General features: G+C 35.0%; 1 protein-coding gene across 1 annotated transcript; it reads right to left on the bottom strand.

Annotated features, from left to right (window-relative positions):
• Positions 1-352: 352 nt before the first annotated feature.
• LOC140793450 (transcription factor bHLH162-like) lies at positions 353-3,782 on the bottom strand. The gene is made up of 3 exons (XM_073144935.1): positions 3,318-3,782; positions 950-1,285; positions 353-760 (listed from the first exon to the last, which is right to left on the bottom strand). The coding sequence occupies exons 1-3, from the start codon at positions 3,459-3,461 to the stop codon at positions 692-694; spliced, it is 549 nt and encodes a 182-aa protein (XP_073001036.1). The 5' UTR covers positions 3,462-3,782; the 3' UTR covers positions 353-691.
• Positions 3,783-17,367: the final 13,585 nt, after the last annotated feature.

Raw genomic sequence — 17,367 nt, 5'->3', positions numbered from 1 at the left:
TCCTATTATATCTATACAAAGTAAGTTCACCCACCAAGCTAAATTTATTAGCTCATAAAAGCCTTTTAATATATTTAGATGATGATCAATGTGGCAAATGAATGTAGCGCACCAGTACTCTTTTTACCTCTACTTAGGACTTTGCTTTTACTCTTTTGTCTATTGTTTTAGAGCTATACCAGAAGGCATTGCTTGTCTAGTATTGAACTTCTTTCTTACATGAGTTGTTGACAAATATATATTTAATTCTTTTATATTTTGGATCGAGAACTTAATGTTAGAACTTCTTGTATCTCAAATTCTAATAAAGTACATGACCGGCCATAATTTCAAATTCGGGCTGTGACATTGATTATGCTATCAGAAGCAGAGACTGAACATACTTTTATTATGACTTGCTAGAAATACATAAAGAAAGCATGAAAACAGACCTCATAGTAAGCAAACCTCTTAACCTAAATTCCGATAAAGAAAATGAAAAAAGTATTTCATATTAATCACTTCCACTTAATAACTACACAAGTGAAACAATCCACGCATTGATTCTTCCTGGTCTTCATAATCCTTTCCTCTTTTGCAGCTAAGATGCGACTCAAAATTGAATTCTTCGTTTCCAAACCATACGTAGATAACTAGATTAGGGTTCTTACTCTGCTAACTAGATTAGGGCTTCCTCGTGGTAAATTTTTTCTTATCTAACCAACTCCTTCAACCTCTCTGACACCCTTGAAGCCTCCAAGCCAATTCTAGAGCTAAGGGCCTGCAAAGAAAAGAGGAAACAAAATATTACAACTAGTCCTTCTGGAATCCACATTTGATGATATAATTGACATACAATCAAATAAATTCGAACTTTGCTTGCTGGTCTATTCTCAAGACCTACCTCATATGGATGATAAAGAACTACTGAAGGTATATAGTAAAGAAGAAACAAATTTATCGTGAATACCTGAGAGTGGATAGTGTGAAATATTTTATCGCCGACGACGGAGAAGCTCGCGCTAACAACTTCTGCGCCTTCTTCCTCGAGAACGGCAATCACCTCATGGAACATGAACCTCTTGTCAGTGCTACTTATCAGAACCACCTCCAAATTGGTTTCTTGATGTCGTACTTCGATCATGGGCAATTTAGTTCCTATCATCATCCCACTGCTAATATCGTTGCTAATTCCTCTGATGCTTGCTCCTAATTCCCTCTTCTGCTTCAACTTTTCGATCCTTTCTTTCAGCTTCTTGATGTAGGATGCAGCTTCCTCCAAGAAATCTTGTTGTGTTAATGCATCCTAATATGGGAAAAAAAGGAAGATGAATCATAAGATTGTAGAAGTTTCTATTAAGAGAAGTGCTCATAAAATACAACAATTTGCATATAATTAAGTAGCTATATACTACCAAAATTTGATTGATCGACAGATTAATGTTTTTTCATTATAGTTTGTTTTCAAAACATATACCAAGAGATCTTCTAGACTGTAGATGGGCTCAAAGTGTCTCTCCTTTACAAAGGCTAGTTAGTAATATATATATATATATATATATATATATATATATATATATCAATGTAAGTTTCTTCCTAATTAAACAGCAACACCATTATTAATGAATTACAGATTGTATTTATTGAACAACTAAGTATATTATCACATGAATGATATATCTAATTGTGTGGCCACTATCACACACTAGTTATCAACTTTATAGGGCTGCCAGCTTCTTGGCTTTTCTGATAATCCTTGCTCTCTCCACTAGCTCACAAGGAATCTAATGTCATGCAAGATAATGAAAAATGACTCCTTTTCTATGTTTTAGGAGTGGGCATGAAAGTGATTCCCTGAAATGAACCCTCCAATGAAGTTGGAATTGGATTCCTACGTAGAATTTGCAGTTAGCGTGAAGTTGAACTAAAACCTTATTCCTCTTTTAACCTTTCACACACAGATCAATTTTAAGAAGATAGTGAGCTTTTTTAAAAAAAAAAAATTCTTTTTTGTTTTATTTTTATTTAGCAAACTGGGGATATATATCAGAAAATGTATCCAAATGGTTGAGGTTATACTTAGGAAAGTAGCAATATTGTGTATGTTCATAAGTAAAACCGATGAACTAGTTAGCGATTTATACTAATATGAATTATTAAAGTCGTCTTCTTCTACGTCACCTCTACGTGGACCAAATTAGTTGCCTCAATCTTTTTTTTTTTATTGAAATAAACAATTCCCAACTTTAATATCAAAAGAAGTCTGTTTCACTATAGTTGTCAATAAAATACTGATAATATATGCATTTTAGTTTTAAATGAAAACATCAATAAGATAAGCATTTTTACCTATAAGTTAACAAAATAAAATACTAATATTATCATCGATTTATATATGTAAAAGGCTGAACTTATTTAACTAAGTCTGCCTTAAGTTTACTTTTTTTTATTGCCGCAAATAAAACACCGTTAAATTTAGCATCTTATTGACATCTATAATATAACAGGATCCTTTTGATATTAAGCTTTGAGGGTGATATATATCAGTTAAAAGAAAATGGAAGTGAGCTAATTTGGTAAAAGGAAACTCTTCCTAAAACGTTACTTTTTTACCAGACTTTAATTTGATGGCAGTCCACATGGGATGCTGCTTAAACTAAATAGTACTCAAAGCTGATAAATAGCACGAGGGGATTTTAATTAATTTATTAGTGAATGCCAAAAGAGTCAAAGCAGTCAAGTCTATAGCCCGCCATCAATCTTCGCAAAATATATTTTGGACCTTATAATAATATTAAATAATGGTCGCCAGACCTAACCGTGAATAAACTTGGCTAACAAGTGGCAACAAAATAATAACATATATTAAGTGTATATAAAGCAGTGTTGTTGTTGATTGCCACGTTAGCAAATAAGAGTCAAGATGAATTGCTGGTCAAAATCATAAAAGAGAGTAGCTTTTGAATAAAACATTTTACTGTCCAAAAACAAGAGTTATCTTTAGTTGTTAGTAAGCGAAGGACCAATTTTACAATAAAGCACGGGTTTCTCCGAAAGTGACTTGCTTGAAGTAAAAAAACAAAGAAAATAGAAGACTTTGTCGTTTAGTACCTCGGTGAATACTTTAAAAACTACAGTAGAGCGGTAATAAGTTTTGGCTCTATTTTCCTTTGGTAATGAAGTTATGACCACCTTGGATTTGGATAACTAATCAATGGATTCAAATTAAACAAGACAAATCCACAACTCTTTCAACAAAAATCTTGGGATTTTGTGGGCTTGAAAGAGCACCAACGCAGTAAGAAGAACTAAGCAAAAAGGATTAATTAGGTGCCTACCTTTGAGGAAGTGTAGTGATCCTTTGGGATGAGGGAGGAGAGCTTGAGGCAGAGGCTCTTCATGTGTATCCTCCTGTTCTTCTCCACTGTCTTCCTCTCCACTTTTGCAAACCCACCACCACCACCATTTTTGGAGCTCTTCATATCTCCCAGTAAGCTCACAAAACTAATGAAACACCCACTTCTTGAAGGGATTAAGACGGACTCCAAAGAGGAAAGAGGAGCTCAGTACTCCTCAGACTATCAAAAGGTAGGAGGCAAAGAGGAGGAGGAGAGAATTCCTTCTTCTTCTTCTTCTAATTGTGGGGGATTTAATCTTCGGTGGATTATGAGATGAGTTTATAAAGGAGAGTCTGAGGAGCCGTGTTCTCGTGTAGGGGCCCACTTGACGGGATCCGTACGCGGCTAGGAGGAGTCCTTTAAGGCCAGGAGCGGACCGTTGAGTTGACGGACCTTATTGTGGCCAGTCACCAAGGCACAAGTGTAATCAATAATATTCAGCCATAGCATTGGACCACAGACATTACCAAAAAAATTAAAATAAATTCGTTATCTGCTTCAAGTTTAAGCACTTATCTTTCTCTGTATAATTTATACTAAACTAGCGTCCATGTTTTCCACCCTAACTAAAAAATAATTAAACTATTCATATCATCTGACTATATTTCTGTGAGAATAATTGAATGCTTCTTTACGTTTTAATTAATAGTTGACTTTTTGGACTTTATCATATGGAAATAAAATAAATGGCTCAAAAGATATTTAAACATTTTAAAGAAATTTATTTAATAAAAAATTTATTCAAAACACAATCTTTTATCATTCATCCCTACATTTCGAAAACACCATGATGTTAGTTTTCCTATTAAACATAGCTTATCTGAAATTAATTATAAATACAAAAATAACATTAATTAAAGGATTAAAAAGAAACCAGAGTTCTGTCAGCTGCTTGTAGTTAACTCAGCATATTTTTAAAGTATTAAAAGCTAAATAAAGTGTGAATGACGGTGAAAAAGATAAGATGCGTGGTGTTTATTTTTTATAATTTTTCTAAATTTTAATATAACATTTGTCTACCTTCTCTTATCTTGTCATTTCATTTAATTAATTACAACTGTTGCTACTAGGATTGGATCAGTGAGTAAGTGATTCTTGGTTCACAATTAATCACGTGCGATTCTACCCATCCGATCATCCGAAGCCCCACGAAACTTCGCTCTCTTCGTTAGTTTCTTTTGGAATATAGCGTCACATGGGCCGTGGTCCACCAAATATTTTTTTTGTAATTTTCATTTTCACCCAAGAAAAAAAGATGTTTACACATTTGTCCTTGGAGTTTTCTTTTTCTTTTTGTAATCGGAAGAGAGCTACGAGCTAAGGAGCATCAGTAGAGATGACAACGAACAGTTCCGAGTGAAAGACTATTAGCAGCTCCTTCTTGGTATTTTGTTTCATTCTTCTTTTGGGACTTCTAATACGACACTTTGATACTGACGATCTAATTCTTTCAGTAGAGAACTATCAGTAGAGATGATAACAAATAGCTCCTTGTAAAAATCCTAGCAAATCAGATATACATAAGGATTATTCGAATTATTTAAAATTTAAAATAATAAAATAAATCTAACTAACTCAATTTGACTCGACTTGACTCTCCTAGTCAAATAAGCTCTTCATTCCTTTCTCCCTCTCCTAGTCCGAGTCGCTCACTCCACTAATTCCCACTTACTGCAAACTTAGGAGCATGAATTAATGAACGTTACCTAAGAATTCAAAAATGTTAAGAGGCTTCCTCAATCTCATTAGGTATTACTGCTTCTTTATGGAGGGCTACGGGAAATCACTACACCCTTGAGATCACTCCTATGCAAGTTTAGATGAATGGCGATAGCTTATTCGGCCTTCAACTTATTAAAGACAACATTGATGTCTGCGTCAATCCTTGCCCTACTAGACTTCACTAAGCCCTTCATCATCGAGTGTAATTCTGCGTATCTCACTGGTGTGATACAAGTGACAAGTGAGAAAATTTGAACGGAGAAGACCGAGTATGGCCATCGACAGGTGTTGTCAAAAGTTGCATGGGCCCCAATTCCAGTTTTTCAAAATATTAAACTCAGGTTAGCATGCAAACATTTAAGGCAATTTTGCAATATGCAAGAAATGAATTTATGAGCTCCATGCCTCCATTAGTTCCCTGTTATTTTATACTACAAGGTATTACTTCAGATACATATCATTAAGCGTTATATAACATTATAACTTGAATAAGCTACCTTGCATCCTAGCAGACTATAATCTATAACACGACAATGATGAACAACATTACCATAAATCGAGTTAGCATGACTATAATCTGTAACACGACAAGAATGAACAACATTAACACTTGGAATGCTTTACATGAAGGTGATGGTGTTGTAGTAATGCGAGCATGCTATGCAAATGCTAAAGATGCGACTCTCAAGTGGAGTTATACATAATAATATCATAAAAAAATACCAACACATATCGATGAAGTTATTGGAAAATGTCTTTCCTCAATCCTTGGAAGGTGATCAGGGAATCAGTCAACCCGAAGAGTATGACCAGAAATTCATAGTAGTTGTCATGCGCACGAAACATGATTTCATGGACATCCACAGAGTGGATGAATTTTCAAAATGGAGGTATAATTTTAAAAGTATGTCACTTCCACAAATTTGTTGAGCAACTCCTCAATCATTAGCATAGGGTATCAGTCCTAGATAGTGATAACATTCAACCTAATAATCAATGTTCTATATTTTCTATGTACCAAAAGGACAGAGAAGAGTATGTGTTGTGCATTAGAATGAATGGACAAAAATGAATGGCTCAAAAGATATTTAAACTTTTCTAAAAGTATTAGAAAATTTTCATTTAATAAAAGAAACATAATACCCTTAAAAACTGTTTAAGGTTAAAAATTGAATAGAAATCAGAGTTTAATTAAGAGATATTATAGCTAGATACTTTAATCTTTTATTTTCAAAAATAATAGAATATCCTCTAAATACTTTAGGTTAAATTAACTCACAATACTTTTGATTGAAAAGAGAAGGTCTATGCTAGCTAGAATTTAATAAAAACAGCGGGAAGTGAAAGCCCACAAGGAGACAATAGAGATGATATAATCAAATTTAGGTAAATTTGACGTATTTGTAGACAGACAGTCCAATCAGCTACTCTATTACAAATTCTATCAGTGTGAACAAAAGTAAAGGAAATGAAATTTGATAATAACTATTTGTATTGGCAAATAATTTCATGAGTGGGCCAAGGGGTCTCGTCTCTTTTAGTTTTTTAAAAGCATCGATGACGATGAAACTAATTATGAATGTCTGATCGTCTCTACAGATGATGCCGAAACCTCCAGTTTTATCGAGCAGGTTCTGGGGACCCATCAAAGTTAAATTTGATACCTACTGTTAGGATTGGATCACGAACACTATCAATCACAATTACTCACGTGCGGTTTCACCCATCTGCAGCACTACGAAACTTCTTTCTTTCTCTCCTCTTTTTGCACTTTTTATAATAGTGTAATACTACGCATAATTGATTGATTTTTTACACCCACTTGATAATGATACTTTAATTCTTATATAATATTTTTTTTTCCATTTCATAATTTACAAAATATTATATAATATGAATATTCGGAAAATATTTGAACTCCTGAGAGGTAAGACTAAGGGTGAAAACGGATCAGATTAACTCTAACCCGACTCGCTATACTAATCGATTTGGATAAAAACTTGTTATCCGATTCAGAAACAGATTAGGATATGGGTAGGATCTTCAAGAAAACAAAACGAATACATGTAGGTCTTTTAAAGAAATTCGAATACGGATACAGATTGGGAATAATTTTCGAATATGGATACTGAAAGGGTATCCGTTTACTCGCATATTTTTGTAATGATATAGATACGTATATTCTTATTAATAATGTGTTTTATGTTGCTTGTATAGCTTGATTTGCTAACTTTATATGTATTAGGCATGCAAAATTTTTTTTAAAAAAAAAATCTTAGATGATGGTGGTGGTGATTTGCGGATGTGGATGCGACAAATGATTGAAGGCTATGATTGGCCTATAAGTGTGATAGTGGGTAAAAATAAAAACCGTACGGGAGGTAGAGACGATTAAGATAAAGAGACGACGGGGAGAAGTAGACCTGCCCTACGGGATTAGGGGGATCGGCAGAGAGAGAGATTAGAAGCTAGATGAGATCGTGACAATAGAAAAGGTGGCGCTGATTGGTAAAGGAGGAGGAGGGAGATGTAGATGCCAGCGGCCTAGTTGAGAGAGATACTAAGACAAGAGCCAATTAATCTTTCATTCCAAGCATATCTAAGATACAAGCCATAAGACCCTATTTATAGAGATTAAATAAAAAATTCTAAAATAAATGTAACTTAACTAGTCTTTCTTATCTTGTCAAATTAATCCTTTGGTTTGTCGCAGACATATTTTGAATCTGGAGAAGTCGTGAATACCAAAGTTGTAGATTTGGAGGTTGGCAATCTTAGTTTGATATTATTCGAATATCTATAGAATAGTTTGCAAATATTTTTTTCAAAACTGCGTAAAATTGGATTTAGCTAATTAAATAATATCCTAACTTACTAAGGTTCTAACTAAATTAAATAACCAAATAAGATAATTAGATTCAATCCATTGAGCCCAATGTCTTTTGAGGTGATCCGATCTAATTTGAATCACATTAATTTTGTGTAAGTTGTGAAAATATTTAATTACCTCTAAATAATCTATTTCACTTATAATGATAAGAGACAACCAAAATAGAAAACACATTAGCACAAACAAACATAACAATTTTAACGTGAAAAAAATCCCCTATCAACCAAAGGTAAAATATTACGAATCTATTCTATGAGATCGAACCAAGCACTATAAAAACAACAGTTACAAAATACTTACAACCCAATTGTCATTACCCACGATTCTATTAATGGCATTCTATTTGACTCCCTCTCAATGCTGTTTCCTGTGCTTGGTACCTAACCTTGGTGACCCTTAAGATTATAGGCTTGCCTCTATGACCCTTGAGACATTGTCTAATAAATTTTTTAATATTGTGGAACTTCAGCAAGATGAAACATTAATCTCCTAACTCCCTCTTTGAATAATCTCCAAGATATTTTTGGCCTCCAGGAGTTGTCTTTTTTTTTCCAAGACTTTATGCTTTATAGCTCCAAAAAAGGTAGGCTTTTCAAAACCTAATTTGGACGGAAAAGGTGAGCTTTTTCCAACGTGTTCAAATAGGTTTAAACAAACCTATTAAAAACTACTTTGAATGACTTCTAAACCTCTCAAACAAATCTTGTTTGGAGTTTATTTGAACAACTATGAACAAACGACACAACATTATTTTCTAGAGCTCTTAGGTAAATCTTGTTCGAACAACTTCGAACAAACTTTGAACAAATTACTCAGCTTTAATTTCTGGAGCTCTCAAGTAAGATTCATCCGAAGTTGTTCGAACAAGGTTCGAATAAACTTTAAATAGGCTTCAAACAATCTTGGAACAATCTTCAACCAAACTTCAATTTTTGGCACTCCAGCTATCTTCCATTCCAAACTCCATATGCACTATACTATAGCTTATATAGTAAAAACTAGGAAAAGTACAATATGACTAACTTTGTTGAATCACTAATTTGTCAATTACAAAACTTAACAAATTATATCTCAAAATATCATATTTTATTTAAAATTTGATTTGTATTATTTTAAGATTTGATTTTATATCTAAAAATTATTTGATCCGCATTCAGAAATTATTCGTATCTGTTTAATTATAATATAATTTTAAATTTTGCTATTTTTTTAATATCCGTGTTCGAATAAAAAATATAAATCCAACTGTGGATTTAATACTATCCGATACATTTTCACTCCTAGGTAAGGCCCTAGCTACTTATGTTAGCGATAAGGTCTTTTGGAGAATAGTATTTTACAAATTAAAAATTATTTTGTACATAACAATTTTTTTTTTAAATGACAAAATATCCCTTATTATTTAATAGAATGGAGAGGATCTATATATAATCATTTTACTTATGATTCTTCTATCAATTAATAATCCTGGCTATGAAAATATCATATACAGTTTAGTTGGGGGCGTACTTCCCAACCAAGAGATGTTTTAAATTTATGCAAATTGCACTAAGTGTGTGGAATTTAAATTATGAGTTTATAAATTTCCACATTATATATATATACACAAGACGCCTCAAAGGCGGTGCTTGTATGAATGCATACAAAACAAAGAAATGTATAAATGCATACTGACAGAGTTGGTATGCCGCAATTTATGTTTGCAGTTGTGGGTCCAAGGAATCCACTCTCTATTGGTTGACAAAGAAAGTCGTAAGGCTTACAAATTGGAACCTAATAGTAAATACACTTTCGGTACAAGTTGCAAGTCGGACAGCAGGTTTTTGTTTGATCAGTTATACAAAAATGAATCAACAATTTTTATCATATCTTGCCACATTTTTTCATTAACCCCCAATGCTAATCCCAATTCGACATCAATATTCCAAAAAATAACCATTTAAGCCAACCAAAGCTTATCTTGTGGGGCAATATATTTGTTGACCCTATTCTAGAATAAAATTTGGTATGAACAGTAACATTAGTCACTATCTACTTTATATAAAAACAATTTAAAGAAAGAAGATCCTATTAATCACTGACCATGACTGCAAAATGCTTTCCTAACATCATAAGCCAAAATATGTATGAACCGAGTTGGGTAAGCCTATTTCCAAGTACAGCTAAAGCCTAATTCCTGAGCATGATTTGTAAGCCAATTTGCAGCTTAATTGCTTTCACGAGAGATTGTGTGGGTTAGTAAAAAAAGAGAGGCGATAAAGAACATAGTGACAGTTTTTAATCAAACTTTCCACTGTCCCAATTATATTATGGATGGCATTGATAGTATTTACTAGCAAGTGAATCGGATTCCACGTAAAGATGATGAGAGTATAATCGAGAAGTGTAGAGGGTCTCCCTCGTAGCCACGAACTCCGCCATAAGAGTCATCTAGAAGAGCCCAAGGCGATAGGCAACATAAACAGGCCATCGATAGCAGAACAAAGGAGAAATCCTGCACTGCCCAGTTCATCCGGATCAATAAACGAACCATTGATATTAAGTTTGAGAATGCTTGAAGAAGGCATAGGCCCAAGGCCCCCGGTTGAGAGTCTATTCTAATAAAGCTTCAAAAGAAAAATCTTAATCTTAGGCGGGATGTACAGTTTCCACAAGTGTTTCCATCCATGCCAAGTAGCAGGATCATAGGGGTCCAAATCTTTTAGAAATAAATACACAAATTTAAAAAGGTTGTTTTACCTCTGAATACTACACCGTGCTTATCAAATATATATATAATAGACTCAGATATCTCAATTCTCTCTAGCAGTGCTTTGTTTTATCTTCTCCTACCATAAGAAGATTCTTTTATAATTGGGGTCAGATGACAACTTCGATGTTGAGAAGAACACGTTGCTATGGGATTTTACAGAGTTTGATTCTACAAAACAAGCTTATGAATGGTATAATAGTTACACAGAAAGGACGTTGGATTTAGCATCCATCGACCATGAAAGAACAATAAAAATGTTGTTTCAACTAGTAGGCGATTTGCTTGCTTTAAGAAAAGAAAAGAAGAATCAATTAATGACGACATAGAATTGAAAGCAATTCGAAAAGATACTCGATGAGGGTGCAATGCAAATACACTTTGATTTTGTAGGGGAGCACAACCGTGAGCTTGCTTCAAAGATAATTTATGCACTTATTACTGTCATATCATATGTTCGTGACATGCTCACTTGTAGGTGCATACACTTTGAGCTTGTTGGTATTATATCTTGTCACATTTATAAGGGTGATGACTCTTGGTAAGGGTCTGAAGAATTAAATTACCAGATACACATATTCCGTAGATGGACAAAGAAAACAAAAGAGAACGTTCTGCGCACAGAGAAAATGAATGCATTATTTGAAATGGGTAGTTGGTTGAGATATTTGTGCAATTCATAAGAATGTCTGTGATTTCAAAGGGTAAAAAGGTAAATTCAAATCACACCAGTAAATAAGGTAGGAAGAAAAAGATTTGTACCTACTTGTTATTACTATGACATTCTAGGACATATTACATCTTATTGTAAATTTTTGCAAAAATTTACGAATGCATTCATTTGCATTGTAAAAAAATAATCTATCTAGATTTAGAAAAGCGATTTCAGATGTTATGTGGTATTTAATGCTTTAAAAGCCCTTAATTCATACATGTGATATTTTGATAGTGGTTGTTCAAGGATATATCACGTGACAAATTTATGTTTTATAAACTCAAAGATTATGAAAAGGGAGTTGTAACATTTGCGATGGAAATTCAACTATGGTAATTAGAAAATGAATTGTAATTACTCCAAGTATGCATACTTTTATTCTTTAGGTTTAAGGTTTGAAAGTAATCTTTTGAGTTTTAGTCAATTTTGTGACAAAATCTTTGAGGTAAAATTTTCTAAAAATAATTGTCCTATTTAAGATCATAAAGATAATATTATCTGTTGTGGATCTAGGACTTCTGATAATTGCTATGTCGTTGGTACTAAAAGTAATTTTAAATATAATAATACTATTTTAGAAATTGTAGATATAAAGAACTATACAATCTTTCAAAACATGAGGTGATAATAAGTATATCCAAGATCAAGGAGAAGCTAAAGAACATGCGTGGTCCATGTCAAATTGAAAAACATATGAGGATATCTCACAAAAATTCAATGGTTTAGTTAGTTCATATGGATCTCATGGGACTAACAAAATTGAAAGTCTAGGTGAAAAAATTAACATATTTTTTTATGGTTGACAATTTCTCTAGATTTTCATGGGTTGTGCTTTTATAATAAAAATCTAGAAATTTTGAGGTCTTTAAATCTTTATGCTTGAGGTTGCAAAACGAAAAATTCACTACCCTTATTAGAATTCGATTTGGCCATAGTGGAGAGTTTGAAAATGAAAGTTATATTATGTTTTGTAACTATCTTAGAATTAAGTATGAATTTTTAGCACATATAACTCCATAATAAGATTTTATAGAAAGAAAGAACATAGTTGTACAGAAAATCACAAAGGTGATACTTCATATAGAGTTGCCACAACTTTAGAGCATTAAATTTAGCAATGACATTGTTAGGCTCTGATACGAAATGATAGGCTTTGATATGAAATGATAGGCTCTGATACCAAATTGATAAGATCTGGAACCAAAAGATACTACGACACAATTCCTTAAGATATGAATTTATTACAAGAAGCAGTCCGCGCAATTATGGGAAAATATTCATAAGATATTCTCTAGTAGTCATAAAATTACTAAACAAATTGGGTTGGATTTGTAACTTCCTATTCTACAACTTTTATATTTATGCCTTTTGCAGATTCAAAATGTAGAAGGGATGACAATACGGAATAACGTGGGTGATGGTGGTGGTGACGGGTGGAGTGGATGTTAGGGTTATGGATGGGTATGAAGATTAGGGTGGATTGTAGAAGTGATTAAGGGAAGTAGACGAAGGGAACAAAGTGGTTGAGATCCCAAAGAAGAGGGGTGGCTCAATAGTCGAGAGATTAGAAGTTAGGAGAAACCTTGCTAACGGTAGAGGTGGAAGTATAGTAAAGAGGGAGGAGCGAGAAGTCTAGAGAGAAGATAGGAGGCAAGAAATCAATAATCTAATTCCATAATAAAGTTGTCTGCTATCTACATATTTATAGAGGTTAGCCAACAAACCCTAAAATAATATGAAACCCTAACAAACCAACTAAACCAGTATTCCTTATCTTCTCCAATAACCTCTTGAATTAAGCTTTCATTTTGTTATAGATAGATTCTGAATTTGGAGAAGTAATGATCAAAGTTGTAGATCTGGAGGTTGGAGATCTTATCCAATTTGTTTGATATTATTTGGATATGTGTAGAATATTCTACGAATATTTTCCCAAAATTGCGTAGAGCTAAATTTAGCTAATTAAATAAAATCCTAACCTATTAAGACTCTAACTAAATTAAATAACCAAATAAGATAATTAGACTCAATCCATTGAGCCTAATCTCCTTTTAATGTGATCCGATTTGATCCGATTCGTATCAGACATCGATGCCGATTTTGGTTCTATCGGACTTCACCAAAAGCTTCATCATTAAATGCGATGCTTTGGGAGTGGGAATAGGTGCTTTACTCATGCAAGAGGGCAGATCTATAGCTTATTTGAGCAAAGCATTATTTGGAAAATCGTAGCAATTCTTGACATACGAGCGAGAGAAGTTACGAATTCTGCATACGGTGATAAAGTAGAGACCATATCTAATCAGGTGCTGCTTCGTCATCCGTACTGACCAAATGATTTTTTCTACTTCATGGGACAACATATCTACACGCTGGCACAGCAGTGAGAGGTCACAAAATTACTAGGATATAATTATGAGCTGTAATAGGGAATGGAGAATTAAGTGGCAGATGCTTTATCACATCAAATGAGTGAAGCTAAACTTGCAGCCTCTTCCACTCCATCATTTCCCTTCCTTGATGACATATGGAGAGCAAGAATGATTGACCCATATATGAGATGTAACACCCGCCCCTAAATATACGTATCCCTCACATGGGTGGAACCTACGTGATGTCTACGTGACTTGTTAGTCAAGGTTTCAACATAATAAATAGGTTACATCATAGGCCACAACAAGTCCCAAAATACATAACAATAGATAGATCCTAATGCCCACGCAAGGGCTACAAGCCATCTAGCTTACTTTACAAGAATAAAATAAATAAAAAGAGATTAAAACTAATCTTTGCCAAATCTTCCACGGGCTTGGGGCCATCTACTGATCTGAAAATATTTTCACCAAAATGTGGTGAGCAAAAAGCCTAGCAAGTATCCACTACTGTAGTGTAAAAGTAGTACAATTAATGATGCAATAATAAGTAGATATGAATATGCACATCATAATTAAATAAACGTATTAGTATCCCATACTCATCATGTTCATCTAATGTGCACATATATTAGCAATCAATAATTTATCATGCATCAATCTGATATATTTAGTTAGGGTCTTTTCTTATTCCATTAGTTATTTATTTTTATTAAAATAAAATTTCTGTAGGTCGTGGTCGAATGCGAAAAGGGTTGTGTTGAATGCCCTTGTGAACGCCTACATTAGGTTTGCAAAAACAGAGAACGCAAAATGTGTGTTCGAACGTGATCGGGTGCGTTCAAACGCCGCGTTCAAATGCTTGCATCACGTTCACACATACAGAGAACGCCTTTTGTGCGTTCGAACGCAATCGGGCACACTCGAACGCGATCGGCGGGAATCTTCTAGAATTGGGGTTAATAATTATATTTTGGCTTATTGGCTAGCTTCTATAAATGTGTGGATGGCAACCAAAATCATTATGCTATTGGATAATTTATTTCTTGCCTTCTATCTTCTCTCTATTCTCTCTACCCTAATCTCCCTCATCCCTCTTCACCAACCTACCACCTCTACCGTTGGCAAGGTCTCTCCTAACTTCTAATCTCCCTCATCTATCAAGTCCTCCCTCTTCTTTGAGATCTCGACCACTTATTTCCCTTCGTCTTTACCTCTTAAACAACATCAACCATCCACCTTCATCTCTATTACCATCCATAGTCCTAACATCCACTCCACCCATCACCATCACCATCATCTGCATTAGATCATAATTTTGTCCCTATTATAGTTCGAATCTGTGAAGAGCGTAAATATGATATATTTAGTTAGGATCTTTTCTTATTGCATTTGGTGTTTATTTTCATTAAAATAAAATTCATGTAGGTCGCGTTCGAACGCAGGAGGGGTCGCGTTTGAACGCCCTTGCGAATGCTTGCATCAGGTTCGCAAATACAGAGAACGCATATTGTGCATTTGAACGCGGTCGGGCGAGTTCAAATGCCCGTGTTTGAACGCCTGCATCACATTCGCACTTACAAAGAACGTGTTTTGGTGCGTTCGAACGCGATTGGACGCATTCAAATGCGATCGACGAGAATCCTCTTGAATTAGGATTTCATATTGTTTTAAGACTTATTGGCTAGCCTCTATATATATGTGGATGCAAGCCAAATTCATTATGCTATTGGATTATTGATTTCTTGCCTCCTATCTTCTCTCCACACTTCTCCCTCCTCCCTCTTCACCATCCTTCCATCTCTACCGTTGGCAAGGTTTCTCCTAACTTCCAATCTTCCTCGACTGTCGAGCCACCCCTCTTCTTTGGGATCTCGACCACTTCGTTCCCTTCATCTATATCCCTAAATCACATCCACAATACACCTTCATCTCCATATCTATCCATAACCCTAACATCCACTCCACCCGTCACCACCACCATTACTCATGTTATTTCGTATTTTCGTCCCTGCTACAGTTCGAATATGCGAATGGCATAAATACAAAAGTTGTAGATCAGGAAGTTATGGATCTAACCCAATTAGTTTCATAATTTTTTGACTACCAGAGAAAGAATATTTGACGAATATTTTCCCACAGTTACGTAGTCTATCTTTGGTTCTAGATCTTATCAATTGGTATCAGAGCTTATCAAAGTGGTATTAGAGCCTAACAAATTGGTATCAAAGTAGGCGAACCTTAGACCTCCATTAATAGTTGAAACAAGAAAGATGACATAAACAAGGTGACCTATAGAGAGCACACTGACAAGGGAGGACTTAATCCACGATGACCCTAACCGTGAGGTCGATTTCTTTGAAGCGACCACTGCAGGACCGAGTCAACCAACGTCCATGAGTGCGAATATGGATGAACTTAGGGGCATGTTCCATACATTGATGCATAGAATTGACTCAATTCAAAAGGATCACAATGATTTCAAAGAATATGTCAAGAACCAATTTGATTCGTTATCTCCTCGACGGCGATTAGAGTTTCAAGAAGGACCAGCGGTGGGACTTCATCGAACTGATACCCCACAGGTCCAGGTGCGTCATGCGAGTGTTAATGATCCCCTCTTACCTATGCCCACACATCATTCACCACCTCCGTTGCAAAACCCAAGACCAACGATGGTGGAACCCGAGAGGCGTGCAGCATCGGTGCGCTTCATCGATGAGGAAGATTGGCACTATGAGGATGAGGTTGATCCCTATGGAGATGGTGATGGACGTGTTCAAGGATTTGGAGAGGATGATTAACTTGCATAAATGTTTAGACCTGAACCAAGATCTTTCGCGAACTCGACAATGCTATTTGGGGGAGAACAGTACGGTTGGACTTTCTAAAATTCTAAGACAGTGATCCAATGGATTGGGTGTTTCAAGTTGAACAATATTTTGATTGTCAAGGTATAGAGTAAGATGCAAATGTCCAAATGGCAAGCTTTCACCTCCAAGGAACGACATTGCATTGGTATAGATCAGTTATTCGTGGTGGAGGATTTATCGGATGGGCTGATTTTTATAGGAGGATTACACGCAGATTTGGGATTGCGGTATATGAAGATTTTGCTGCCACATTAAGCAAGATGGTTCAAATGACGACCGTATTGGGGTACTAAGCTGAGTTTGAGAGAGTTAGTAGTCGTTGTAAGCCATCTTGGCCTGAACTGACATTAATGAGCACATTTATTTCAGGGGTGCGGGATGAGATTCAGGTAAATGTTTGTGCTGTTTGTCTCACTATTCTTGAGGAGGCCTTTGAGAAGGCTGTGAGGATGGAGCAAAAACATAAGGCTCTAAAGATGGCAGCCAAAACTAATTGGGGCAACCGAGAAGGGCGGTTTACACCTAGAACGCCGGTTGGAAATTCTACGATTTCAAAAACAGCGACTGTGAGTACTAGACCACAACCACCTTTGAGATCTTCTTCCAATGTTAGAGCAGTGTTCTAAACCTTTGAGATCTTCGATGTGATGAGTATTTCAACCCTAGTCA

This window comes from Typha latifolia, chromosome 1 (assembly GCF_019914945.1).
Source record: "Typha latifolia isolate L0001 chromosome 1, TyphaL0001v2, whole genome shotgun sequence".
Lineage (NCBI taxonomy): Eukaryota > Viridiplantae > Streptophyta > Magnoliopsida > Poales > Typhaceae > Typha > Typha latifolia.
This window is presented reverse-complemented; position numbering and strand designations above follow the sequence as displayed.